Here is a 24818-nt window from a genome sequence, read left to right as displayed (position 1 = left end):
CAGTGCACAGGTCTCATGTGCTGCACAGGGATAAGGTGCTATTTACATTTGCTTTTCTTTTTTCACTTCCTAGTCAAGCAGAAGTGTAAGTGACTGTAATTCCTCTCTCCATTAACTAGATGTAACACTTCAGCAACTTTTGCCTGACATACACATGGTTTTCTGGAGCCCCTTATCCTGAGGGATCTACTGGACCTTCAGATGCCCTTCAGGTATTAGATACCGCTGTGTGACTTCCAAGGTAACCCAGGAGATCTTTCTTTCTGAAATGCAGGTAGGGTTTCTTTCCTGTTTATCACATATTCAGGCACTACAAGATGGATATGGTGTAAAATACAGATGTATTGGGAAGCAGAAGTGATGGCAGCACAGGCAAGGTAATTAAATGAACTGTCTTGGAGAGGGGTGATACTGGATGCTCAGAATGCTGCAGCTCTGCACCTCTTAAAATTACATACACTGTTTACAACAGCTCTTGGTTGAATAACAATTTATGTTGCTGTATGTGCAGCTAAATGTTAACTATGACACCATGCAGTACTGCTCTGTCTCTGGGTGAAGTTGTGAGTGGGAAGACACACAGAACTTTCTTCTGAGACATTCCCATCTATAGATACATATGAATTGGTAGAAATAGCCTTTCATAATACCCACAATTTTCTGTAGTTCTAATTTTTATTGTGCCTGCTGCCTGAAAGATGATAAGACTTATTCATAAATTCACACTCCAGTGGTTTGATAAATATATAACAGTCTGAAAAGGAGTTTCTTGGTGCAGTGCATGTTATTTATCAGGTCTCAGTTTTCCTTGGGTTTGGTCCTAAGGTTTGTTGTTGATTTTTTTTTGTTTGTTTGTTGGTTTTTTTTGGCTGACTTCTCTGATCCTCTTTCTACTAAGAGCCACAAGGAAAAATAGCACTTGGGACAACTAAAACTAAATTTGTTGTGACAAAAAATATGTTTATATACCTTTATTATATTATCTCTTCCTCTCTATCTGATAAATGAGGAGGCGAGAATATTGTAAAGTGATATTCTGTAGCAGGCACAACACTTATCAGTTACTTTCCTTTGACCTTCTGCCTTAGAAAATTAATTCACTTGAGCTGTTCATACACTAGAACATTAGGAAAAAAATAATGTTAGCACTGGTGAATATAATCTCTGCAGGAAAGCTGGGCAATTATTCAATGATCTAATCTTATCTCTTGTTTCATTTTTATATGGCAAGTCTACATTTAAAGTGTTAGATATACTGTGCTTCTGCTCAGTACCATCAAACCCCAGTAAATAAACGCTGCTAAGTGCCACCATGAGTGAAGGAGCTTATAATGAGAAGTGTGAGCAGCCCTGTGCACCATTCATCATTCTGTTCAGGCCCATATTGGGGCTCTTTTTATCAGCACTGTTCGGAGCGGTGTCATCACCTCTGGTATAAATCTTCTGTCAGTGTCTGTCGTCCCCGTGCCCTATTAAACTCATGCTCTCACATAATCATGGAATGACCTTTGGATGTCTTTCATTAACCTCTGACCTGAACCCCACTGCCTTCTTGTTGGTAGGTAAATCTATAACATGACATTTGCTTACGACTCAACCTTTATCCTTGCTTAATAGTTGTGCCTTTCAATTCTTTTTTTTGTTCTGGAGCAAAAAGATAGTTACAATCTTAAGGCACAGCTCGGATTTTAAAGGTTGGAACACAATATTCACCTGAGTGTCTCCTAATAGACTTTCTAATATTTTTCCACTGCTGCATATTGAATCTTATCAGTTGTAAACTGATGCAGGATGTTAGCCTCTCAAGTAATAATTTCATTTCTGATAGAAGTTTTCTTTCCCTCAGATATTTTCTTCTTGCTGTGTTCACCTAATCAGGGATTAAAGATTGATTAATTCAAATTCAATTGTGCAGCTGTGCCACAGCTTAGCCTAAAATTTCTGATCCTGCAGATGAGGATAGCTACTACACAGGAATAATGACAATAAAAATAAGGCAAGATTTTGTTCCCATGAGGATCAAGTAGGCTGGAAAGTAGTTCCTGCAGTGCTCTCTCTGTGTTGCCGATGTCTTACTGCAAAGCCTTGGTCAAGCTACTTGCTTTTTCTATGACTCATTTACCTCACTTGTAAAACGGGCCATGGTAAAACTGTACCTGCAGAATAAAACATGAAAAATGGCTTCTATTTACCTCTGGTGTGCTCGGGAACCAGGCTGATGCTCTTATTAACCCTGCTCAGCTAAGTGTGTGTACAGAGTTGAAAGCATACTGAATTATATTCTCCTTCAGTCCTCCCTCCCCCTGTGAATGAGCCTCTAGTTACTCTTAACTATAATTAGTACCAATTAACTAAAATTCTTAGCAACTGTAGTGCTGCACATCCATGAAAGTTTGATTTGAAAGTTGATTGATGAAAGGGGCTCTTGGCAGTGAACAGGAAAGGATGCAGTTGGGGTTTGTGGAAAAGGGCAGGAGTGGCTGGTGCTGCCTTGGTGAGGTTTGGGGGAACGGGCTCAGCCTCTGACGGGAAATGGGAGGCAGGGAGTGGATGTGGCACCAGAGAAGCCCAGGGAACACAAAATGCAGGTGTTAAGGGTGAATGAGATCGTGAGGAGAGAGAGGGGTGGATAGGTGGGGTGGGGGTCTGTGTGCAAGGTGCTGTGGTGCTGATTCAGTCTTTGGAGTGACCAAAAAAAAAAGTGTGGGGCTTCCTGCGGGAAAATTAGTGAAAACATGAGTGAATGTACATGCATGGCTTTTGTAATTCTCTGCTAAAGTGCTGCAAATCATCCCAAAGCAATGGTAAAGAAAATATTAGATGGCTTTATCGTCTCCCAAATTTTACACATACCTTTAATAAGAATATTTTAGCAGAATTGAGTGCATATAAAATTTTCAACTAATTTGTGTAATGGTGACAGTGTTTCCTGCTCCATATAATGCATACACATTCTGTAAATCTGTTTTGATTTTGCTATTCAGGAAGCTAAAGCAAAATGCCAGCAGTTTGTTCCTGAAATGTTCTTTTACAGTATTCAGGAATGGCCAGTAGGTTATGCTTCTCTTTCCTGTTTTGGTATGAGGCTGTCTCCTCACAGCTGGAAGGCCCATCTCTTCTCAGCTTGTGATCAAGCACCATCAAAATGGAGACAGTTTCAGGGAATTGAGAATGAACAGATAAGCAATTTGTCTCTTTTTTTAACTTACAGTGTTTTGACCTAACATTTCTCCCTGGTTTTATCAGTACTGTCCTCATTTCTCCTTTTTCTCTCTCATTTTCTTCTATGCTTGGGTTTGTGTTTTTTGATATCAAGGGCAAAAACCCCCTGTGTTGGTGTTTTTCACTTCATGAAATACCTGTAACAAGCTACAGGGGTAGCAAAGGAAACTGTAACAAACCCCAGCTGTCAGCAGATGCCCATGCCTGGTGTTGGCTGACAGCTGTAACTCCTCTGCCTCTCTGGAGAGAGGTTGTTCTTGGCCTCAGCCATCTCTACTGGAAGGTGACAACACCACATGTGCCTGGGACCAGGGTCCTCTAAATGAGTTGGGCATTGTCTGAAACAGCATCAGCTTCCTCGTGGTGTCTGAACTCCGGAATACGGGAGATACGCTGGGGGATGTGGCTGCAGAGGTGACAGTGTCAGTGTTTGCACAGAGCTCACTGTCACTTTTGGAGCACAGGCAGTGCTCAGGTAAACCCTGAGGAGTGCACTGGAGTTGGTGGTAAGTTAAACTACAAGCTGGTGAGATGCCAATTCCAAAACAGAGTGTACACAAATGTCCTGGCAAGAGGCTGTTGGTAGGTCAGCTTGCTCTCATTGGCAAAAGGGGAAAAAACTGGGCAACACACTGTGTGATACCAGTCCCTGGACAATTAGTGACTATTAATGCCCTCAGGACACTGACACAAAGCCCTGCAGTGACAGGGAGGTAGGGACAGGGAGCAGGGAACCGTGGGAAATGTGATGGAAAGGTCATTTCCCTCATACGTGCCTAGTGCCAGTCTTCACTTGGGCCCAGCATCCCTGGTGGTGCCCATGATGTCACCTGGTACCTGGGCACAGGTTGACTGGACAGGGATCTGTTATGTCAGGTTTCATTGGAACTGTTATAATTCCAAATAATGGTAACACTAGTGACAATAGCAATAAGGTACAACAGTACTCTGGAGCTCTAGCTATGGATCAGAATTATATTGTGCTAGGCACAGCAAAGCCCTTTCCATCACCACTGGAGAGTGGGATAAATGAAATCACAAAAGCATGGGAATAGAATTAGAAAATAAAGGACTGTCTCTCTACTTTTTATTTGGATTTCCACATACATTTGGAAATGGTTGTCAGGGTCGAAATTGGCAAAATGCAGTTGAGAACCTCTGGAAAAAACTATATTTTGAGGAGCAACATATAGAGTAAGGATCCTCTCCCTTAGATGGCTCAGTCCCATGAACCTGAGTGTGCTTTTGATCTGGCCATGGGAAAGCAGAAGATTTTCAACGGATGACAACAACTGAGAGGATTTTGGATGACGGCAGCAAAGAAATACAAAGGGGTGGTTAATTGTGTGACCCATAGGGAACACTGGAAGACATTAATGGGTATAAAGAGGGCATATTTCCATAAATGACCATTAGTCTTCTGCAAATGTTCCTTGAAATGTAAAGGAATGATTTTGTCTCTCCAATTAATCATCCTAGAAATCCTCCTTCGTGTTATCTTGAAAACACGGGAGAGGACTTAGTATCAGTAAATGTTGCCAGATGTACAAAATGGCAGAGTAATGTGTTGTGTAAAATGATTTTTGGTGGCAGAAACTGGATAGGAAGCCAAGAATACTGCACCAACATTTGAGCTTTTCTGTGAGAGGCGTTGCCAGCCTCAGGAGGGAGCACTGGATAATTTATAGGTTAACATTTTCTTTTTATGTGAATAGCATTTTTTCTCATTTATAGTTAATTAGGTTAAGCATGCATGGGGAGTGAGGGAGGAAAGACTTTCAGAGAGAATCTAAACGATTAGTAATTTGAATGAAGTAAAAGAATCTGCTAAAGGACGTAGCTCTGGAATTAAATATGTTGCTATAACAAGTGTAAGTATCAGATAGGAATTTTAAAGGTTCTTACATTAATTATAGCAGCAGCATAAAAAGAGGTAGAGAATATTTACAGATTTGGCATGTGGATTCTTTTCCCAAGTAGCTGCTGTTTCATTTTACTAGAGGAGGAGAAACTATTTGTCCCACCATTTCACAGGTTTGTATCTTTTGCCCACATTTCATGTCTTAGGGGTTTTGGTTCACATACAGAATCAGTTAAGGTGAATTACAAAGTAAAATGAACATTTCCTTAACCACTGAGTTTCTTCAAATCTTTTTTCCTGTATGAAATCCTCTTGACACTTTCTGGTTGGATGAATATTTTTTTGGCAGATTCTGTGTATTCATCTTTACTCAGGGACTGGAACAGTTCCACATAGGCCCCTCTAAAAATTTTGCAGCATATCTAGTCTGGGACAGACTATTATGCAGCTACTCAAATGGCTCGGGGTATTAAAATCACCTGGGCTGCAGTTTGTTTACTGGTGCACAGACCTGTCAAATGCAGCATGTTGATGGTGAGGGTTGCACAGTGGGCTGGCATCTCCCACCACGAGGGTGGTGCAGCTCTCCTTTGCAGCACCACATCACAGGCTCTGTCCCATCCTGATGTCGTGTTTCCCTGGCACAAATGGCTGGTTTCAACCCCAAGCCTGGCTCTTCACTCTCTGACCCAGAGCATGGCTGTTATGGCCAGAGCCAGGATGCCATGTTCCAGGATACCTGTGATGAGCAAAACAGAATTTAAAAGAAGGAAGACATTTATGAAAAATTAGTTAAAATGCATTTTCACCTGGAATGCCTTCCACTGCGTAATTTTTGAAAACGCTCAGAGCAGCTTTTAACTAATTTTCAGTTCTCTTAAATGTTGGGTGGAGTTTTTAGATGTAAGCATGTGAGTTCAAATTTAAGCACTTTATCCAAGGGATCTGATGTACAAGCTCTCCCAGCTGAAGAGTGTGCAGTACTTCTGAAGACCAGGCAGGACTTTGAGTTAGATACTAAATATAGATTTAACAGTTTATCCCTTGACACCCAAATAATCTAAAAGGTGAATGATTTATGATTTCAAGAAATGAGTGATTATTTATACTGGAAAACACTGCCATTTTTATTGCACATGAACGGTTCCACATGGAGAGTTATTCAAAGCAGTTTAATATTTGTGTGTGCCCACAAATGCCAGTTTCTTTTTCTAGACAAGGATCTTTAAAATATACTAAAGAAATTGAATGCTAAGCCCCAGTGAAAGTCAGAGAGAGACAAGCACTGAATTCCTTCATTTTAAAAGATCCCAGTATTTACTGGCTTACCCCCAGTTGACACAACAACATTTTAGAAGCAATTTTGGATTCTTCCAACATGAAAAGTGTGGTGCAATGAGTTTAAATGTCCTGCCTTGGGTGACCCAGGGAAGCAGAAGCAGACACAGTAGAACAGAGGCACATGACTCAGAGCCTGGCCACCTCCTGAACTACAGAACTTCTCTCACAAGCCAAGAGGATTCTTTCACATGTGCAAGGAGAAATGTCAGACAAAACAACAGTTCAGCCAAGCTCATGGTGAGTTTGCATAAATAGGTTTTGGCCAAGCAGCCGACGCTGAGGAGCAGAGCCCAGAACTTTGAGTTTGGTTCCTGGCAAACTGCACCTGTGCCTCTGGTGGCTGCTGGTGAGTCCTTCGCCTCACCAGCCTGAAAAGCTGGGCAGGAATGACTTATGGAGCGGCTGTGAGAATTAGCTAATTTACACTGGGCCAGAGCTCTGCCAGGGAGCTGCTCTGCCCTCAGTGGGAGAGCCTGAGACGTGCTGTCTCCAGGATAGGATTGAATTGCACAAGGGCTCATCTGTTGCTGCTGAGGTCATTGGGAGGTATTTTGATCCACCCTTTAGCCCCTGTACTTGCCCAGGCAGCCCCATGGACTGAAGCTGACAGACGGGTGCAGTTTAGGCATTTTGGGCATCAACCAGCTCCCACAGGGCAGCTCAAAGAAAGAGCTGTGGTGAGCACTGCTGCCTGTGGAGCTGCACCAGATCTGAAGGGCAGCATGAGCTCTGCCACACCTGATTGCTGCACCTCTAAAGCATGTCCATAGCTCTCCATGAAGAGATTCCTGCACAGTGAGAGTGTTAACAGGACTTGTCCCTCTGCCCACATGTTGGTTCCCATACATGGCAGGAATGATCACAGCGGAAGGATCCAGGTGAGGAACCACAAGACTCTTTATTTCCTGACACCCCTTCTGCTTAGAGAGTCAGGCCAGTTCACAGGGGGACAACTCTGGGATTAGGCAGGTGGACTCTGCAGCTGCTGTTTTATTTGTCCCAGCAGCATCAAATGTCTCCTCTCTTCAGCTGAGAGAAGAAGGAAGAGAGGCAGGCATATTTTATCAGTGGTAAAAATGGCAGTATCCAAGGAGAGGGATCAAGAAGGGATGGCTGGTGTGGCTTCTCTTCAAGACCTGGATCACACCACTAGCAGCTGAAATGCTTCTTGGACCAGTTGGTTTTCCCATCTTTGGGAAGGGCTCCTTCCCTTGCACCTGGGCTTTGTGTGTTCTCTCTGTTCACACTTCTATACTTGATCATCAGGGCAGTGGGAGGTGCTGGGTGCACTAACAGTGCCTGGAGTACTGCATAGCTCTGATGGCTTTTGCTGTTTCCTTGTGGAATCTATCCTGGAGGCTGTGCCAGTGGATGTTCCGAGGCTTGGCTCATAGTTACATTCCTTTGAGAAATAATGGTTTCACTGGAACAAGTTCCAAGTACATTAAAAATGTAAGAAGTACAGCATTTTTCACACAAACGCTTGCTGTCAATATGGATAATGAGCTATGTGCTGCTGGTTTCCTTCTTGGGGTGGGAGACAAAGGAGAACTGGACTTTGTGCTGAATGGATGCTTGTGAGAAGCTGGTACTATTCAGTGATTCATGAGCAGCTTGCAGACATCAGGAGTAAAGGTTCGTTACATCTCTAATTTTTTTCTTCCTTTGGGCAGGTGGCCTAACAGCCCAACAGCTGATCCTATGTTTTAAATTTAATTTTAATTGAACGCACTGCTAGAGATGCCTTAAATTGACTCTTTTTGTTTGAATTTCCTAAGGGAGCTTGCCCCAAGACCTCTATCCTAGTGATAACTTATTCTGGCCAATGGAGCCAGTGTGTATTTATTGTGTAGCTCTCTGTCCCCTCTCTGGCTTCTGCTCCCATGAACACTGCAGTTGCTGATGACTAGAAAATTACTCAAGTGTGAACTGTTTCACTGTCTGTCACTTTGCTCATTAGGCTAGTGAGAAAATGTATCTACGGCTCTGTCACACACAGCCCTCATTAGGTTAGCAGCACATTGAGATCATTGCCTTTTTTAAAGATGGCTGCAGGAAAATGGCTGGGTAGTTTGATGCTCCTCAGTAATAAGTGGAAGTAGCAAAACTAGGGCTCACTGCATTCCACTCTGAGATAATTGCATTGTTTGCAGAGCCTGATCAATGGAATGAAGTGATACTGCTGGGCGAGGCAGCATAATCCCACTTCTTACTCTGAGTGGAAGGGGCAGAAGGTGCTCAAGGTGTGCAGAAGAGGTTTAGGACAAGGACGCTCCATTTTTTGCATCTGCTTCTCCTTGTGCCTGTTAAACTGGAGGAGCTCCACTGAAGATGGTGTGCTATCAGTTGTATCAGCATGCGCAGAATTTAGGTCTATCAGCTATAGCTCTAACTGGCAATGAGGGCTACCAGGGGGTTTCTAGTTCCTACCCCCACCAATTAGCCAAAGTAGCACTAATCAATACAGACCCATTTTAGCCATTCCTAGAAGGCTGCATTTAAACTCTCTCACTGCCAAATGTCCGTGCTGAGCTTCTGCTAGAAAACATGTGCTAAACGACCACATGCCTTCTCTCTAATTAGTGCTTTCTTTCTAGTTTACTTCTTTTTTTAAGCAAACAGTGCCACTGACTTCCACATTGGCATTTCCCCTGAAACTGATGCATTAACTGTTATATGCCATGGAAAAACAGGTAGCTATTTACTCCAACCACCAGAGCAGTGACAGAATTCTACTTGCAGTAGCACCACAGTGTAGGATTGGATCCCTGTATTGATGGGAACTGCTGCTTGCTTTGCTGCAAAGGGTTATTCTGGGAGCTGCAGTACAGCCTTTCCTGCTGTGGCTTTGGTGTGGACGTAGTCTAGCTCACCTCCTTACTAGGTGCTGTTAGCATTGGTAGGTGAAGGTTTGCATGTCACTACAATTGCTCAGAAAAGTCATTTTACATGAGGAATTTCTTCTATGCTTTCATTGTAAAGTATTTCTACTGGTTATTTGCTTCTCTGTGGTGATCCCAAAGACCTGAAAGGGAGTTTACACACAAACTTTTGCATTAATTGAATCTTTATAGATGTGTGTGGGGCAGTGCCTGGTCTCCCCACTGGACCTGCAGTGCTCGTGATCCATCTCTGCTCCGCCGTGGGAATGTTCATCATTAGCATTGGTGCAGAGGATCTGTGATATTCTGTAGCTGATTAGGTTCATAGCAGATATGTATCCCCTAGGGATAAGATGATGAAAAAAACTTAACGCCTTTTTGCTTATTTAAAGTTGATATCCAGCTCCAAGTTAAATTGGATATCAAGTACTTGACTTACTCTGCATATATTCTCTTCAATTCCATATACATAGGATTCTTCTCATTATCTGCATTTACAAATTCAAAGGCAATTAGCCCTGAAATAGCTAGAAATGTAGAGAAAGAAATGTTTGAATTTTTATTTCCCATAAAGTTCACATTTTCTTTTTCATTTAAGTGGAACTTTAATGTATTTTGAAGCACATACGACAAATGAAAAAAAAGAAAGTCTCTCGTGGGATGGGAGGCTGAAAAGGACCATTGTCATGAAATAGAATATTTGCTTCCTAAGCTGGTGATTCAAATACTCCTTGAGAAGCTGAGTCTGTATCCACATGTTGAGAGTGCTGGTGCTGGGATGGCTGGGCTCTGGTGCTTCAGGTCTCCTGGTAGCTGAGCTGGCATCAGAGCAGTGCTGGGTGTTTCTAGAGGCCAGCCTGGTTTCTGTGCTTGGTACCAGCCTGCAGTGTCACCACAAGGCACAGCCAAACCTGCAGCACCACGCCATCTGCTGTGTCCAACCCGTCCCTGCCATGGGCTGGCATCCAGCTGCCTCTACAGTCCCCAGCAGGAGCTCAAATTTTTATCCAAGCCAAGCTTTGGAGCTACCTGTGCAGGAACACCTGTGTTCAATCAGAGGCTGACTGGGTGTTAAAGAACATGGGAATGGAAGAAAGGGTTCAAATTCTCATTTAAGATGTAATCCTGGTGTAGCCTCTGTGAAATAAGCCACTGCAGTTCCAAAGGAATTGGTGTCCCCATACTGAGAATGAGCAGACTGAGAAGGCTTGGCTCTCATAAACCCAGGCACAGAGCAGACATAGGATAGGAGCCAATTTCCTGGATTTTTCCTTTGTGTCAGAATGGAACCAGTCTGGTGAACAGGAAAGCCTGAACTGTGGCTGCAGTGCCTGGGCAGGAGGGCAGCTCTGGGGACCTGTCTCCAGCTCTCTGCCATCACTACATTCCCTGCAGACCAGCCTGTCCATCCCTGCAGGGTTTCACAGGGCTTGTCCCACCTGGCCACTGGGAATAACAGGTTCATGCTCTGTGTTGATTTTGCAGTTGTCTTCAGTTTTATATCAGTATTTAAGTTTCCTTCTCAGACACAACTTGTCTTCAGACATACCAGCTTTTCATGAAAGTAATTAATTTACAGCAATATCACTTAGTTCATCCAGCTGGCTGGTTGTGCCTTATTAGTGCCTAGGAACAAGACTAGGTTTTTTCTTCTTTCTGACAGGGGTTCTTGGAGCCTCGATGAGCAATTAGTTTAAAAAAAAGCTGTCCTGGGGAGACAGAATTAGTACTAAAAAGGCCCAAGCCCTAACTTGAAAACCTTTGAGATGTCTGGAATTTTGTTATTCTTTTTATTCATCAAAGGATACATTATTAACTAACAATCTTCCCCAAAATACATACCACCTATTAAAAAATAATAACTTTTTTAAGGTTCACAAGTTAATTTTAATAATTTTTATTTAAAGTAAAAATATAATATCATATTCCAAGAGATGAATGAGTGTCCTGCTGAACAGATGATGCTTCAAGTGTTGCTTGGGGTTTTTTGTGTTGGTTGGGTTGTTTTTTTTGTACAATTGACATTTTCATAAAGAAATTTCCCAACGCAGAATTACTGCAGGAGCTGACTTTCAAAGGACTGTTGGTGGCATCGGTTTCTTCTTCCTTTTATTGGAGCTGGGGGGAGCCAAGATTAGCCTGTAGATGTTTTAACATCTGTAAATTCTTCAATATCTGCTGCAGTAGGAAAATAAATAACCAACAGCAATACATGAAGACATTATATGTAACATGGCCTGAACTAGTACCTCACTAATGTGTACATAACCTGCTTTATAAAACCATATCTTAGCCAGGCTAAGCACTTAATTATTATTGATTAGTTCAGCCCACTCTTCCAGTATCAGTCGTTATTGAAATAATTTCCGTATCCCTCATTAAACATGCATCTGTTTCCATGGGAATGCATTTTTAAATAAGAAGTGCTATTTGAATATTATTGGTTTCACTGGTTGTTCAGGCACTTGGTACTGTGGTTGCCCAATCTGTCATAGTTAATCAACTCTCATCTCTTAACACTGGCTGCAGTTATCAATGAGTTGAGGATTAATATTCTGGGCGAAGCAGATGATAAATCATTTGTATATAATTAGTGTACAGCAAGGTTACAGCTGACATGAATTTTTATCTTAATTATGAGAGAAATTTGTTCCATTAATTTAATTTAGTTTGCATGAGTGGCTAGACACCTAACAAAGTTAATCTTACACCTGTCATTACAACATTAAGGAGAGGCTCATTTTCAAGCTGTAGACACAGAAACTCTGGTATATAAGGATAATGTTGCTCATTCTGATGTGAAAATAGATGATCGTAGACAGAAGATACAGAACCTACTCTGTTTAAAGACTTCCCAAAGGATTTATGTGTGAATATTACAGAGATTCAAATCTGGTTGCTGCTGTACCGAGCAGAGTAATTTTCCTTCATTCTCCTTCTGTATTCCTTCATGAGGGAAGCATGCAGTGCCTACAAACAAAGATTTTTCCCTTATTTTCATGGATATGCATTTTAATTACTTTAACTATATACATATAGTTAACATCTGACAATACCATAGCACTTGTATGATGTAATATCTGCATTAATAGCTATGGGTGAGGAAATTCTGCTGCCTGCAATGCAGCCTTCATATTTATGTGAAAAAGAATTATTCATAACTTCATCTACTACACAAATGGCAATTATGCAGGCATTTCTGAGGTTTCAGCAGATTGAATAAACCTAAATTCTGTGTTAATTATCCAAGCAATTATCAAGTCTGATAAATCATACATGATTGATAGATAAGGTGGGGCTGTTTGGGTAACAGGATATGGTGTTAGTTATTTTGCTGATAATTAACCAAGCACCTAAATGAAAGAAGACTATTTGTGGCATCTCTTATAAAAATGTTTATCTTTATAGATTTGTTGATTATAGTTATTTTATTCTGGTAGGATGACATGGAAAAAGAAAAGCCAATACCCAAGTCTTTTTACAGCTAATGAGATGAGACTGAATACAGTGGAGAGAGAAATATAAGTGAAAATTGCATTCTGCACTAGCTCAAGTCCAAATACATATTTGTAATACAAGCCACAGTCTCTTTCACATTTGCAGCATAAAAATAACCCTCAAACAGAAACATTAATTGAACAGTAACTCAGATTAATGTTTTGTAATATTAGTTCACAATTATTACTCTCAGCTAAGGTCAAGAAGTATATAGTTGGATATTCACAAAGAAATGACTGATTTAAAAACAAAGAGCTCTAATGGAATTCAATAGTGCTTTTCAGTCATTCCAGTTGGCATCTCTATTACCTGAAATGATTCACAGTCCATTATGGGAGCTTCCATGCTAATAGAATGTCTATCTTCTGTAATACAGACACATCAGGGCACTAACTGAGAATCTGTCACAATGAATTTCATCTAGATTTCACTTCATCTCTTCATGGACTGTAAAATTTGCTCTTGTACAATGCCTAAATTTACTGTGGGTAATTGCGAGAGATCTATAGATGCAGCACACAGTAAAAAGCAGTTTTCCAAAGATCTATTGTAAATTGTGCAGATTTGGTTCAGTTGGGAAAAGATTATGAAATGCTGGACACCACTGTCTGCTAATTAAATGTTTTTGGTGAGCTCTGAAAATATTTTGAATGGATCACAGTGAATAGAAAAGTGAAAACAGCAGCCTGGTTAAAATATTTCTCTTGCAGCTAGAAAGGCAATGAAAAAGCTTTTGAAATCTAAGAAACCCAAAATAAGAGGTAGGCAAATGAGTGAAAGTAAGCCCCATTACCCCCTGTAAGACTTATGGATCATATCAAGTAGACCTATGATATTTTTTATCTCTCTTGTGTTTACATAGTGCAAAGTGAGATAGTATCCACTTAATCTGACTTCTTCTAGTTCTTTAGAAAATCCTTCTTAAATAGGGCAGGCAACTCCATTTTATTTTTGCAACTGAGAATATCCATCCTATCTGAAAATGTTGCTGTTAAGTTCTATGCATGGATTCTTGATAAAAAATTAAAATAACGTTTAATGCGTGGCTCATTTTTTTCCCAGCTGAATACTTGCTCCTCTGCTCATGAAATAGATTTCCTGAGCATTTTCAACCATTTCTATCTATTTTTTTTTTTAATTTTACTTGTTTCCATTGATAGCTAAATGAAGTTATTGGTATCCTTACTGATCACAGAATTTAATATTTGTTAGCCAATTACAATTGTGATATATTCTATAGCTTTTTTCCTAAGCCACAAACAGAATAATAGCATCACGCTTCACTGCAAGTGAAGTGATCTCAGCCTTTACATTAGGAGAAAATCAGAATGGTATGACTGCAGTTCATTACTGAAATAGGTAGCTGATGAACTGAAAAGACAAAGGGCATTGTTAAATGAAATGTCATTATTAGAGCTGCTCATGTTTAACAAATGTACTGTAAGTTAATTCAGTGGTGTTTTCTCCAAAGTTCTCCGTAGGACGTTCACCATTCATGCTAATGTCTTCACATGGTCAAAGTATTTTTATTTTCTTTATGGAAATAAACATTAACTAAATCTTAAGCGAACACCAGTTAAACTGTTGTAAAAAATGGTACATCAATTTTTGTCCAAGGTTTACTTCCAGAGCTGTGGCTCACCCAGTGATCTCTGAAAGAAAAGCCTTTTTGAATGTTTTTGAATGCTTATGTATATTATGTTTGAATAAATGCCTTGTTTTCCTTGAAGGGAAACAGAAGGTAGATCCAGAGTTTCATGGGAAAAAGATTTAGTCTTTGGGCTCCAATTTAGCAATTTGTGATTATGCAACAAAGCACTTTGGCACGTGTTTAATGTCAGGGCCTGAAGCATCTGTTTAATATGTTGCTGAATTGGGGCCTTAAAGCACTAGCAGAATCTTGGACCTTGTGTTTTAAGAGCTGTGTAAAAGTAGTGTTCTGATATCAAATAAAAAACATATCATACTTTCAGCATCTGTTGGAAACTGTTTGCATTGCCCCAGAGGTGATAAAAATAATTTATGGACTCAGTATTTTTCACAACAAGGAAATGACCTCAGCTTTGGCAATCTGAGGTAGTTAGTGAAGCTTTTCTGCTACATTTATAGATTTACTTGAGCTACATATTCTTTGACCTGTATTTTAGATTTATTGGCAGATACATAAGTCACAGTGAATAACCTAAAAAGAAATTGATGCTCTGTGCATTTTGTGCATGGATTGACTGACAGATTAAGAAGGGCTGCTTCTTCACAAGTGATTGAGACCTATGCCCTTGCTTGTTATAAATATGTCTATTGGAGTGTCATGTGAATTTTTTAACTAAAAGTTTTAATACAACAGGAAAATTAAAAGCATATTTAGACTATAAGATGTGTAAATATGAGCTTGAAAAGAGAACATACGTTATGGATGTCATGATAAGGACAAACTCCTGGGAGCAGCCCTTTTCTTCTCTGAGCAGGCCCACTGGCCTGGCACCTCTCTTAAGAACAGGACTGCAGAGTCCAAGTCTGTTGCAGTGCATTAATGGTCCAAAAGAGCAGGGCAAGAAAGGTTCCTCTGGTTCCTCTCCTGCTGTCGAAGTAGTGACACTCAGGTCAGCACTGATAGCAGCTGAGGCTTCACCCAGAGCTTGCTTTGTCTTGAATTGGTTTTGAAATGAAAGTCTGGGCCTTCAAGGTACATATTTAAGGCGTATTCATCCCTTTTTCACTTTAGGCAAGGAACTTAGAAGTTGCAATCAAATATCTGTACTGACAGCTCCATCATTTGCCTGATGGAAACTGGAAAACAAACAGCTCCCTCTCCCATCCTGCCACCAGAAGTGAGATTAATTTAAAGTGTAGGGCAAGACTGTAAAAGTTTACTTTCACTCTCTGTTCTTGTGGCCTTAATAACCCCTTCACACAGTTTTTTTGCAGCAAAAAATAATTGGCAATATAAAAGTTTTAAAGCAACCCATGGTGATGTATCTTCATTTTCTTAGAGGAAGCACAAGACACAAAATAAAAAGCTCACTTGAAACTGAGCTTCATCCTCATCTGTTCAGCTATGCAAAGATTTTAAATGTATGAAAGAGAGATGTAAGAAAGAAATTGTAACAGATTCTATCTGTTCTACTGTTTCTGTCACCAGAGACATCATAAACAAAATAAACACGACTTGGACTGCAAACAGCTATGGATGAATTAATATTTTCTGCCTCCTGAATGTGCTACAGGAGATCTCTGCATTGGAAGTGAACCTTGCACTGTCTGAATATGCACGGGGCTCTCTGAGCTATCTCCAGCAACGCTAGCCACCAGGCAAAACATGTTTTCTCGACTTATTGCCACTCATTTGTTTAACTTCACCGCCACCTGCTGTCAAGGAAGGGAAGCTGGCCTGCAGGCTGGGAAATAGCTGTGATGTGCCCAGGTAGGACTTGCCAAAGCACTTCCAACTCTTACACAATTTTAATGTGTTGTAAAGGACAGGAAGGAAATAGTTGTTCATAAGGTTTGTGTCCCATGCATCCTTTACCTCACCCAAGGGAGTGTTTTATCCCTGTCACACCTTGTGAAGACTGCAGTAACACCAACCTAAGTAATGCCACCATTCTTTGGCACATTTTCCTTCTGCATTTTCCTCCTGCTTTTGCTCATGTTCTTTTTGACAGCACTCTTGCCCTATGTTCCTTCAAACAGATCCTGGAAAATCCCATCTTTTCCACCTTGCTTTAAAGTACCTAGAATAATGGCTTGAAGAGTAATCAGTAATTATAACATTTCTCATTTTGTGCAATGAAAGCACCATCAGTTTATCAGCCAGAGAGCACCAGAGCAGATGGATCCTCATCTCTTTCAGTATGTCAGTATTTCATACCTCATTCAGTATGTCAGGAAGTTCCTTCCAGTCTAGTTACTTGATGCTGGCATTTTCACTACATCCAACAAATAACACTCAGTGTGGATAATGGGTTGCATCCAGGAAAAAAAAAAAAAGACAATCAACCAACTGAACAGCGCCCCTTCAAAAAAACCCCCAGAAATATATGTATATGTAGGCTGTTAATTGAAAAAATAGTTTGCTTATGGAGAAGATGTTAAAATTGGAATATATTCTGCTACTGATGGGTGCAGTTAGAGATGGGAAGTCCGTAAAAGCATGACATTTTCTATTACTTCCTATGTACGTCTTTCCAGCTTTGACTCAATGACTTAGTTCTTTGGCCTGATTCAATATAAAACAACAGAAAACTTTCCTTCAACCACAGCACGCTTTGGCTAAGACTGCCAGCAGAATGTCTGTGGAAGACAAGGTGATATTTGAAGATTAACACAAATATTGTGTTTAGATAGTTGATCTGATGGCCTTGAAAGGTAAATGATATTACAGTTATATACATTTATTACAAATAGTATATTTTTACTCTGCAATGTCAAGAATAGGCTCTTGTCAGTGGCAGTACTACTTTGGTATTAACTCCTCATGGCATTGCTTCCAATCTCCTTGCTTTTCTGATTTTTTTTTTAATTACTAAAACGGCTAATAATCAGTACAGCTGTAGAAAAAGCAAGATATAGTCTATATATCTTCTCTTAAGTCCAAAAAATAAAATTGCGTTTTGGTCCTGATCTCAGAATATGTGTCGCTGTCAAAGCTAAGTTATGAGCTATATGGCTGAAAAAAATGTAGCTCGATTTTCAGATACTGTGTTAAGTGCAGACCTGGCAGTTAGAAAAATCTTATTCTGCCTTATAAATGGAGTGAATTTGGTATGGAGTTCAGTGAAGAAGCATCAGAATGGAACACCAGCGTTGCGGGTTCCTTAGTAGAACACCAACTCTCAGGGCAACAAGATGTATGGGAAAAAGTCTTGTCCAGCATTTGGTAGCCTGTTAGCACAGGAGTGTGTTCTGGTGGGCAGAATGTAGAAACAGTCAAACTCATGTCCAGATCTCCTGATAAACCTCAGTATGAGACATGGAACAAAAGACTCTGAAAACGAAAGAGTTACATAAAACACTTTGGAAAAAGGTTGGGCTAGAGTTGACCATGGTCAAAGGCCAGAGATGTTGCTTTTTTTCTTCTTGTTTTATCTCTCTATAAAATGTTTAAAATACTTGTTCTGACTCTAACCCTTTCACCATGCATTTCGTTTCCTCAGTCTCTCCTATGAAATGAGTGGATGCTCTCCTGAGAACATCCACTCTTCTGCACAACCACTCAGCATATGTGGAGGCAGACTTCATAAACTGAAGTATCTTCAGAACTGGCTCAACATTTGAAGTTCTGCCTCTTGGAAAGTTCATGGAAAATTACTGGTACCTGGTAGTTCTAACTTACTGCATGGCACGAAAGCCACTGCTTTCCTTCTCACTTTGGAACTCCCAGTTCACTTTGTCTTCCTGAAAGCAGGCTTGGCTGTTCTGTCTCTCACAGACCAGCACAGACCTGTTTTCTCTGAGCCACTATGAAACATGCTGCTTCACTTCATACACACTTCCAGAAATAAAGGTAGGTGAATCCTGATGTGATGTTCTGATAGAGCATATGCACTCAATTCATCCTACTTTCTGAATCAAAAAATTGCAGGGGTTTTTTTGGCTATGCAAAAGGAAGAGTATAGTAGATGGATTGACTAGACGACAGCCAGTTAGGGAAGCAAAGACTGACAAAAAAGAAAATGCACTGTCAGATTTTTCTTTAAATCTGCAGTAGAAAGGGAACTGGGAGACAGTTTCACCAGAAGAGATGAAGACAGAGAAGTGGCTTTAAACTCAGTAGAACAGTAGGCAAGGTAAAAGGTTAATTATTCCTTTGGTGGAAGTTACAGTCCCTGAATTAATGGGAGCAACTGCATCTTCCCCCATGAAGCAGTTCCTGGATTCAGTCATTTCTGCTCCCCATGGCTCCAGTTATGGCATTGCTCCATTCTCACTGCTCCGCTTCCCACCAGCCCCAGGCTTCCCAAAGTGGAAGGAATTAATTTCTGCTGAGTCCATCTGTGGGAAATGGAAGAGTTTCACAGCATGGCTTTTTGGTTTACAAAGTCTGAGTAAGAGAAGCAATGCATCTCTGCAGCTACAGGGCATCATAGCCTGGGGTATGGTAAGTTGGCAGAGCAAGGCCAAGAGATGGGCAACTGGAAGAGGTTATATTCCCTCACAGAGATAGATTTAGGAGACAGAATGTAGCTGCACATCTGTTTTTCATACTAAGTAAAACTAATATGGATCCCAAGAAAGAAGGCAGCAGCAACGGGCAGCAGAGCTTGCTGGAATTAACACTTGCTTTGTGAATGAGCTGTGACTTTAATAGCCATTCCAAACAAACTACACTGGACAGCATATGGCATATCCCAGGTATTTGTGTACCTGTAGGAACATTCCTCCTAATTTTAAAATCATGGAAGTTACAAGGCATCCTTTTCCACCTTTTTTTTCTAGAAGGCATAGTTCCTGATAAGAGGGCATGCTTTGGGGATAAGCAGTGTAACTCCAGACATATTACTTCCAGCCTTTCAAAATCACAAGGATATGAACTACTGGAGACAGTGAAGAAATTGCTAGGAGAATTCTGCAACAAAAGACTTCATTAGCCTTGAACTGTGAAAAAATCCAGCACAGTCACAGGAGTCAGCCATACTGCTGCTTTTGAGGTGACTGATAAGAAAAGTGCTGACAATCTTAGAGGTAAATCTTTCTCCTGAGTGGCCCTGCATAAAGGATGTGAAGTTGCATAATAAGGCATTGAAAATTCTTATTTTTATTATGAGCCTTGCAATATTTTCTTGTTTGATTATAGCCCAGCTCCCAGAATCAAGGGATCAGGTGAAAGCCTCTGTTTTAATTAAGAAACAAAGGTTTTCTTCATTTTATGGTTGCTGGAAAAAAAAATTTCCAGGGGTGCAAAGCCCCCTCAAATCAGATGGAAAACCCTTCATGTTGATATATGATTTAGGTATATTAAATCACCTGATATAGGTTGATTACATTGTTTGTGGAGATTGAATTTTTAATGTTCATTGTTTAATAACATTAAGGATAATAAACCCAAGTGAAGGTTTCTTTTTTAAATGACCCATGCTTTTATTAGCAACAAAACAGCTTCAGGGAGACCTGAGCTCAGGTCAATTGATTGCTTTGTGATAGCACTTGTGAAGGAACAAAAAGCAGGTAAGACTGATAGCTGATGTTGGAATTGTCCCTTTCTGGTAAATGACGTTAGATCTTTGGCAAGAGTGGATGCAGATACACGAATCTGAAAGCAAGAACCCCACCAAAGGTGACTCAATACAAATGTTTCTGGCCACAGTGGGCACCTGGTCGTGCTGTTGTAAAGGACAGAAAGCTGCCACGATTTGGGCAGGCTGCTTATTGTTTCTGCACAAGGCAGCTTCTTCCAAGTGGAAGGTGGAAACTGGGTCTTGTTTTGTTTTTTAACTTCTTGTGCTTTAAGAAGCCTTAGAAATCATATAAATTGAAAGCTAAAGCTTTTGGAGATGTAACTTTATCCTCCCTCATTCTCTTGGGCAATAATGGATCTGTTTTCAAGTCACCGTTTAGTATGAGTGATTTTCTCCAACTCATCAACCATTGCAAACTTCCTGAATATTCCTCACTGCACAAAGCACTAGAATTACCAGTTGGGTATTTCTGCTACAGCACAATGAACATGGAAACGAACTCAACATTTCTACTCAGCATCACAGGCTGAATGAAGATTCCTCAGGCCACTGTTGTGAGATGCTGGAAGGAAGCACAACATATCACTTTTCCTTCATGGTAATCATGAGATGCTCTGTGCTGACTTACTCAGATAGGCTACTCAGTTTTAGGCTAGGTGACATTCTGATGATTATCTTTACATTTTGGAGATGTAATGCTGTATTATCTTATTAAATAAAATATTAATATTATGTGGACCAGATTTATGTGATAAATTAAAAAATAATTTGGTAATTACATGACCATTTTTTTAATGAATTCCATACTTGAGTTAAGTACAGTTAAGAACTTCCATGGTTTTAACATTCTTGACCTTTACCTAGTTTTTGGCAAGGTTCCCTGATGTTTAGGGGCTTTGCGCAGCTTTTGAAGGGTGAGAGAATCAGTCTGCACAAACCCCAGCCTTAGAAAACCAGTCCTTTGCAGACTAAAATTCCAGAAAGTGTTTTCTAGACTTACTATAGCTACTAACTGCTTTTATTAACTCCTAAAGAAACTCACATTAGTTTGTCCTTGAATTTTAATGAAATGTGTGCCATCACCATTGTGAAGAAGAACTTATTCAGAAAAATAGTGTATTTTATTTGTTAGCATATTTGGGTTCAATTTGTGTTGAAATTAGCTATGATTTGAAAATAACAGTTAGGTTAAGATCCATCCTTTTTCCTTACCTCTGAATAGCTAGAACAGCAAAAAGTAATTCATTTTTCTTAATAATTGCTTCTGTAGAAAAAGAAAATCTTTGAAAAGACAGCTCAGCCAAGCTTCTTGAACACTGTAAGAAAATACTTAGATCACACTCTGAAAAACCTTGAACTGTCCAGTGCAATAAAACTTGGGACTGCATTTCATGATGCCCATAAAACCTGCTCCAAAGCCTCCTAAAAAATGTCTCAGAACAATTCAGAAAATGTTTGATTCAAATTACAAGAACTCAGTGATTTAAGGGACAGGAGAAGTAAGGTCACTGTCAGCCCTGATTTGTTTTCAGGATGCTCACTCTTGTACTCCGTATGTATAACTGAATAATGAATTAAAACATATTAAACCACCTCGAGGCGGCTTTCCAGAGCACAGCCGGTACTCCAGGAATGCATGTCTTACTGGCAGCAGAATACAGCGATGTGCCTGGTGTCACCAGAGGGTGCTCTTCCCCCATTCGTCAGTGTCTGCCTGAGTGTAAGCAAGATTTGATTCTTAAAAAGACACGTAGTTCTACTGCAGTTTTGGATTACGCCAGGATCCCCTGTGTAGAAGCAGTCTGAAGATGGAGGGAGTTTAGTAGTGAATGGTAGCAGTTTGCTTTTCATTTAGGGTTAAGTTGCAGTCAGGCTAAAATTCCTAAAGAGCATTGCTCAGTGGGACTGTTTAATTTCAAAATGCACACATGTATAAATTACTCAAGTTAAACTGGATGTCTGCTGAGACACTGAGACAGAACACAGCCTTTTTTTTTTTTTCTGTAGGCTATTTTCCTTTTTGCTTAGCTGTGTCCAAGGTTACACTTCCCATGCTCACCTTGAATCTCTACAGTTCTGTCTTTTTTACCTCTACATCACTGATATTTTATCTTGCTTCTCTTACTACTTGTCTGCCTTTTCAATTCTCTTTCAAAAAATCAACATAGAAGAAGAAAAGCCAAAAATCTCCTCCATCTTAGATCATCATTCTCCTGGGAGTGAGGTGTACCTGTGAGAAGTCTGTTAACTGTTTCAGACTATCTCACTCCATTGGGAAATTACTGTTCATTTTTACAACTATTTTAAGTGAAGGATGTGTCATACTATTCTGGCATGTAGAAGGTAAAGTCTAAATCCATATATTTTGCCTAAAAATGCCACAGTGAAAATATATACCTCTCTGCACCTTTGAAAAGATTTGTAAATCAGTAATCCAATGACCTGTAGTCTCTTATTCTTTGAACATCAAATAAATCTTACTGGTGATTCTGTTTGGAGAAGTTTTACCTTTCACAAATATATTTATAAGTTCCTGGGCTTTTTGTTTTCCAACAATTCCAGATTTGCTCAGTCTCAATACACAAATGAAGCAAAGTATTTCTTCACTGTGCGAGCATCACAGACAGAGCTGTGATCTGTAATTTAATATTCTGGCCCAAATTAAGGAGTCTGTGATGCACTTACAGTGCAAAGGTTCTCATTTTGTTTGTTCCTTCTCAGGTCGAGGCTGAGTGAATCAGACTTAATTAGTAATTCTATGGATTTGTGAGTTAGAAAGACCCACTTCATTGTCCTGGAGATTAATTTCTTTTGAGCATAGCAGCTACAGATGACCTGAGACTTTCAGAAGAGGTGTAAAGGCGCTGTCCCAAACAAACCTCTCTGGGGGTGGCTACTCTGTGTCAAGGTGTGCTGTGCCTGTCCTTGCCTGGACTTTGCAACATGTACCCATATAGAAACTGAGAAACTCCTCAGCAGCCTGATTTTCAAAGAGAGTACAGTAGCACTCTCTGAAAATCAAGCCTCTCAAAAATTGAAATACCCAAAATGCTTGGCTACTTGCATATCCTGACCACAGTCTTTGAGTCATGTGATCAAAATCATGATGATGCAGAAAGAGAAGTCTGGTAAAACCTTTAGTATTTGTCAGATACTTAGTTATAATATTCTCATTACTCTCCAGGCAGATTTTAGACCAGGCACAGATGAAACTGTAGAGAGGACCAGCCACCAATTCTGCCAGCTTCTGTTATGTGGACCAGGAGGGATCTGTGACTTTTTTTCTTATCAGAACCTCAGTATTTTCACTATCAGACTACCTTTTCTTCTCCAGATTCCACAGGCCACAAAGTCTTTCCTCTTCCTCCTATTTAAGAAAGGAACTACTCTGTGGCCCTTTTCTAACTACATCACCAAAATGACCATGAACAGGAGTTTCTTGTGTTACCGCAGCCATTACTCTCACCTGTTTTGCCTATGTTTGCCTTGGGTTTGGTTGGGATGAGCTAACAGCTTGGAAAGTGAGCTAAAAATGTTTGTGTTCATATTGCCAATCTTAACAATGTTAAACAATGTTAAAAATGACACAAACATATTTTTCAAGAAAAATGGTCTTCTTGTCTGCCTGTTTGTTTTAAACTATTAAGTGCCGAAAATAGGAATTGTTCAGAGGAGAGACTGAACAGGACCTTGGCTGGACTGGACCTTCTGAATGTCACCCATGGGTACGATAGTGAGCATGTTTAAAACATCACTATTTGCTGTTCTAGGTGAGTGCTGAAAGGGCACAATACCTTGCAGAGAATATCAGTCGGTTTGCAATGCAAAAATGCAATGGTCTGCTGCAGCCCCTAACACAGTGGCTACTGTAACAGGTCTGTGACTTTTTCATTTCACAGTGCACAGTCTCATTTCCGCTGACGATAATTGGGAATTTGCAATTGCCCACTGAATGGTTCTCTATGCTTACTACATCTCAGGAAATAGATGAAGGGGAGCCGAGTAACTGTAAGGAGATGGGATACAACCAAGACAACAAATTAAAAGAGTAAATGCATACAGAGGGAGATTCTAGTGCTGTGGCCAACAGTATTGCTGATTCCAGAAACCTGGATGAAAACCATCACAGGTATCATTTCATTAGGGATCAGGATGGAAGTGATCTCTCTGCTGGGGCTGCTAGGCAACAAAATGGCTTGAAAAAAGAGCTCACCCAAGAGATGAGCCACAGAAAACAATGCAGAATTTGACACTGAGTCTGAAAGGCTTGGGTTTAGTTCCCTACAGCTGGCTTCACTTTCTGCTGTTAGTAGGAATCCAACTGAGAAGATGCAGTCATGGCAGTACTGAGGTCCATAGCCCAGTGCAACCACTGAGATCCTTTCCATTTACTCCAAGATGTGTCCATGACACTTTGTTTTATGGTATCCATAAACAAATGTTGTACCTTAACAAGAAGATGCTGTAGGAAGGACCATTGCACAGGAAGTTATACTTACTTTATTTTATCTATCATGCAGAATGGAAATAAATTGCTTTTAGGCCTTCTCAGCATAGAGAACATTGGAAAGTTACTTAAGTTACTTTATCTAACTGTGTCTGCTCTACAAAGAGTGGAACCCTTCCTGTTGCTGTTACAACTCCATCACACATTTTTATTCTTATTACAAAAAGAAACAAATATGTGCTAGAAGAGACAGTGGGACCTACTGCTACATTTTCAGTGGTGACTGAGTTTGATGGTGTCGCAAGTCCAGGCTGAACAGCGAAATGAATCACATGGCTGTATGAAAAAAGGATGAAGCTCTTCAGCTCAGCTTCATGGGATCAAGATTAATG

General features: G+C 40.3%; 1 protein-coding gene across 1 annotated transcript in view; it reads left to right on the top strand.

Moving 5' to 3' along the window:
- Nucleotides 1-253: 253 nt before the first annotated feature.
- The window catches only part of CCDC93 (coiled-coil domain containing 93), a 63502-nt gene continuing 38937 nt past the window's right edge, over nucleotides 254-24818 (top strand). The window contains exon 1 of the mRNA XM_042041170.1: nucleotides 254-274. Coding sequence (XP_041897104.1) covers nucleotides 269-274 — 6 coding nt within the window. The 5' untranslated portion in view covers nucleotides 254-268. The remainder of the gene's footprint in view (nucleotides 275-24818) is intronic.

Source organism: Corvus kubaryi, unplaced genomic scaffold, assembly GCF_017639235.1.
Source record: "Corvus kubaryi isolate FWS band 111438036 unplaced genomic scaffold, C.kubaryi_AGA036_p1.0 37396, whole genome shotgun sequence".
Lineage (NCBI taxonomy): Eukaryota > Metazoa > Chordata > Aves > Passeriformes > Corvidae > Corvus > Corvus kubaryi.
Note: the sequence above shows the minus strand (reverse complement) of the source record. Positions and strands in the feature narration are given on the sequence as shown.